This window comes from Rosa rugosa, chromosome 7 (assembly GCF_958449725.1).
Source record: "Rosa rugosa chromosome 7, drRosRugo1.1, whole genome shotgun sequence".
Classification (NCBI taxonomy): domain Eukaryota; kingdom Viridiplantae; phylum Streptophyta; class Magnoliopsida; order Rosales; family Rosaceae; genus Rosa; species Rosa rugosa.
In genome coordinates, this window is record NC_084826.1 from 5,886,173 (window position 1) to 5,890,145 (window position 3,973).

General features: G+C 41.3%; 1 protein-coding gene across 1 annotated transcript; it reads right to left on the reverse strand.

Moving 5' to 3' along the window:
* Positions 1-375: 375 nt before the first annotated feature.
* On the reverse strand, positions 376-2,867 carry LOC133722723 (uncharacterized). The gene is made up of 3 exons (XM_062149594.1): positions 2,721-2,867; positions 924-1,461; positions 376-830 (listed from the first exon to the last, which is right to left on the reverse strand). The coding sequence occupies exons 1-3, from the start codon at positions 2,865-2,867 to the stop codon at positions 376-378; spliced, it is 1,140 nt and encodes a 379-aa protein (XP_062005578.1).
* Between the last annotated feature and the right edge of the window lie 1,106 nt (positions 2,868-3,973).

Consider the following 3,973-nt stretch of genomic DNA (forward strand, 5'->3'; position numbering starts at 1 on the left):
CTGTATGAGTTAAGAGCAAGCGTGTTGTTGGAGTTGATGTTAAGTTTGGAAACACAAGCGCCTCAGTTCTGCTTCTTTGCATTGCTTGATCATTCCAATTCGCCCATATTTTTCAAAAGCTCTTTACCCATTAGAAATTTCTGATTCTGGACTCGGACAGCTTCTATCTGATCGGACTATTTGTTTCGTGTACTCAAAAAAGAGATATTCAGTTGGTTTTTATGGAGTGCCTAAAATAGTGGAGGAGACGAGTATAGAATTGGATCATTTGGCAGCTACGATATTGAAGAAATCGACTCTCCTGAACAACGGGCTATATGAGTTGGCAGGTGAAGTTTTTTTTTTTTTTTTTTTTTTTTTATGGAAATAAAATACTTAAAGAAAAAAGCCTCTTGGGCAACCAATGTTTACAACATCAAACAATAAGGCTCTAGAAGCCTCACTAGGAACCTTATCACTCCAGAACAGAGGAGACATAGCTTCATGTCCTAAATTTGCAATGGCATCAGCTATAAAATTTGCTTCCCTATAAATATGCTTAAAGGAAATTTGAGAAAAGGAAGTTGCAATAGTTCTAATGTCTTCAATCAATTTGAGCAGCCTCCAAGGTGGGGTTACTATTCCATTAACTGCATTAATAACTAGCTTCGAGTCTCCTTCAACTTCAAGTCTTGTAAAACCTTTGTCTTTGGCAGTAATCAGGCTATCCCTAAGTGCAGTAGCTTCTGCAACAGGGGTAGTAGAGTTGCCAACATACTTGGTGGCAGCAATAACTGGTCTTGCATCATGGTCTCTAATAATGAAACCACTAGCAGTTGAATCTCTACTGACTGAACCATCAAAATTGATTTTAACAAAAGAACTAGGAGGAGCAGATTACTTAATTGTGGTTGAAATGTTTGAAGTTTTTGCTCCACTAGTACTAGTGTTAAAATCATCAAAGCTTTTCATTATTACTTCAACTGACATAACAACCGACATAGGATTAGCAGAAGCTGTTATGAAAATAACATTATTTCTAGTCTTCCAAACCTGCCAGCACAAAGTAATAGTCTTTGCAAACAGGTCAGCGTTGTATGGTTGTAGTAAGAAGAGTTCCTCAAAAACTTTGAGATACCCTTCCTCCCAATCCACTGAGGTGTTAATGTTTGCCAGCCTCCAAACTTCCTTAGTGAAATCGCAATAACCAAATAAATGGTCAGCAGTCTCATTATCTCTATTACAAAGAGGACAAGAGTTATCATTAATAATCCCAAACTTGGAAAGCCTATCCCTGGTTTTGAGTCTTCCTCTAAGCAACAACCAGCCAAAGATTTTAATTTTTGGCTGAACATTAAGATTCCAGAGCTTATATATCAACTTGGATTGGTTATACTTATGAAGATGATCATATTGCAACCATGTAGCAGATTTAATAGAGAATCTACCATTTGAGGAGGGACCCCAAATATATTCATCTTCCTGTTCACAAACAGGTATAGGAATACCAAGAATTTGCTTCACAATATTAGGATCTAGAACAGACTTAAACCACTGAGTGGAGCTTGTCCCAATTGGGACGAGGTCAAAGTTTTCTCAGAGGAAGAGATCAAGTGTGCAATTCACGACGCTTATAACAAGTTAGATTAGAAGATTAGAAAGACGATAATTTAAAACTTAATGGCTAGCGAGCCAACAAGTTAGCATACCCATATAACATATAGTTGATTCAATCTCCCCACCTATTAAGGGTAAGAATGTAGGGGATATATAGCAGTTGATCCATAATTGACTAAGAAAATTATACTTAATCATTTTTTAATGTAAGTTAATATATTTTTAGGTTGATTTATTTTTGTTTTTCACTTTTGAATGTAAAATCTAAGTGTAATTGAACATCTATTCTAAAAAAAAAAAGTGTAATTGAACATAATTTTTTAATCAGTTAATAACCATGTGAATACCACTACTATATCTATATGGTGTAAAACTTTGCATTCAAATAGCAGTTACGCTTTATCTTGGGTTGCCTACTATGTGGGGAGATCTAAGAAACAAGCTTTGGCCTTTGTGAATGATAGAATTACTCGTAAGATTCAAGGCTGGAAGCATGCACACCTTTCTCCAGCTGGGAAAGAAATTCTGATCAAATCGGTTCAGCACAATTCCGTCTTACCCAATGTCTGTTTTTCTATTTCTGATGGCGTTTGCAAAGACCTGGATGCTGGTTTTGCAAATTTTTGGTGGGGTAGTAGTACTGTGATGAAAATAGGAAAATTTATTGGATGCGTTGGATAAAACTGGGGTTACCTAAATCTATGGGTCATCAAAAACTTAGCAGAGGCGTTTTTACCCTAAGACTTTTCTCTCAAAAACCAGGAGCCGCAGCAATCGTCCGTCAGGTTTGGATGCCCGGTCCGACGGCACGCCCTTGTGGCAGCGTCGTCGGACGGGCTAGAAGGGACCTTGTGTCCGGTGTTACTGGGTTCGGTAGAGATTTTGGTTGCAGGATGAGGACGTTGTTGTCCCGGGCGGTTGGCACGGTTGACGGCGAAGGCCCGAGGCAGGGTGATGATTGGAAGGATGGGTCGACGTCGTCTTGCCCTCGGGTGGAACGCGAACGACCTGGTGGTTGTGACTTGCTGGCGTGTGTCCGGAGATCCACGGGTTCAGATCGGATTCGAGGTGATGGAGATGGCCGGGTGAGGAAAGCCACTGGGTTCAGATCGGATCGGGTTAACCCGACTTGGTTTGGGCGTTTTGTTTCCCAGTTGAGGATGAGCGGCGAGGCTAGATGGCTCGAGGAAGGTGGCGGTGGCGTTGCTGCCGGAGTTGGGACGGCATGGGAGGCGCTGGCAGGACGAAGGCGTTGTGATCTCTGCACCCATTTTCGATTTGGGCCTGGTGGACTTTGGGTCTGGGCTTTGTCCCTTGACCCGGTTATATTTTCTATTTTGTCTTATTTTCATTTACTTTTAATTACCTATGGCTCTTGGCTAGCAATAATTCCCTATCTCTTTTGGGTAGGGCGATATGTGCTTTGTCACGGTATGCACACTCAGTGTGCCTTGTCTGCTCTAGGTTGGCGGCGCGTTATTTGCTTCGTTAAATGGGCGCTGCCGCCTAGTGGTAGGGTGAGACTAAGTGTCGTCGGATTTACTTTTCGGCGGCAACATAAGAGGAAAGCTGTGCTAAAGCTGGTAATTATGCTATGTTGTAATCGGGTTAGATATCGAGTTATCTTTCCGCTATGTCACTGCTATGTTAAAGCAAATGGAGTAGCTAATTGTGCACTCTTTGCTAGTTGGTGCTTGTTATAATACAAGTTTCCTGTAGAGATTTCTGATATTATTTCGGAAAATACTCTAGATGCTTATTGTGATTAGGGGTTTAGGCTCAATGTCCCCCCCTTGTATTCGACCGTTTCATTAATCAAGGCTTGAGGGCAGCCGCACCAGTCCTTTATTAAAAAATAAATAAATAAAAAATCTATGGGTCATGGGTGGCCTTGGTTTTCAGAATCTTAATGACTTCAATTTATCTCATCTGGCGAAAATGTGTTGGAGAATTATTCAGCAACCTGAAGATCTTTGAGTGCAGGTTCTTAATTATATTTCCGAATCTCGAAATTTTACATGCATCCAAGGGTTCTCGTGCTTCTTCTGCCTGGAGCAGTATTCTAGAAGGAAGGAAAACAATTCAAGAATTTGCAAGATGGCAGGTGTTGAATGGGAAAATGATTAGTCCATGGTTGCCTGGAACTGGTACCTAATTGAAAATATGCATGTAAACATTAGTGCACGTAGGCCTCATCAAAAAGCCCGCGGATCAAGTGGGCCGATGGAGGCCCGCCGGCCCGGCCCTTTAAAAAGCCCGCAAAAGCCCGCCTCGGGTGGGTAGTGGGCCGGCCCGCAAAAAGCCCGGCCCGGCCCGTAAAAGCCCGTAAAAATATTATATATATATATATATATATATATATATATATGTGTGTGTG

What these genes read in the sequence shown, in the direction of transcription:
- LOC133722723 (XM_062149594.1), bottom strand. Translation starts at nt 2,867, where the DNA reads ATGGGTGCAGAGATCACAACGCCTTCGTCCTGCCAGCGCCTCCCATGC. An exon ending in AAACGCCCAAACCAAGTCGG is followed by an intron (nt 1,462 to 2,720) that starts GTTAACCCGATC and finishes GTTTGTGAACAG; the next exon opens with GAAGATGAATATATTTGGGG. An exon ending in CTTTGATGATTTTAACACTA is followed by an intron (nt 831 to 923) that starts GTACTAGTGGAG and finishes TTGATGGTTCAG; the next exon opens with TCAGTAGAGATTCAACTGCT.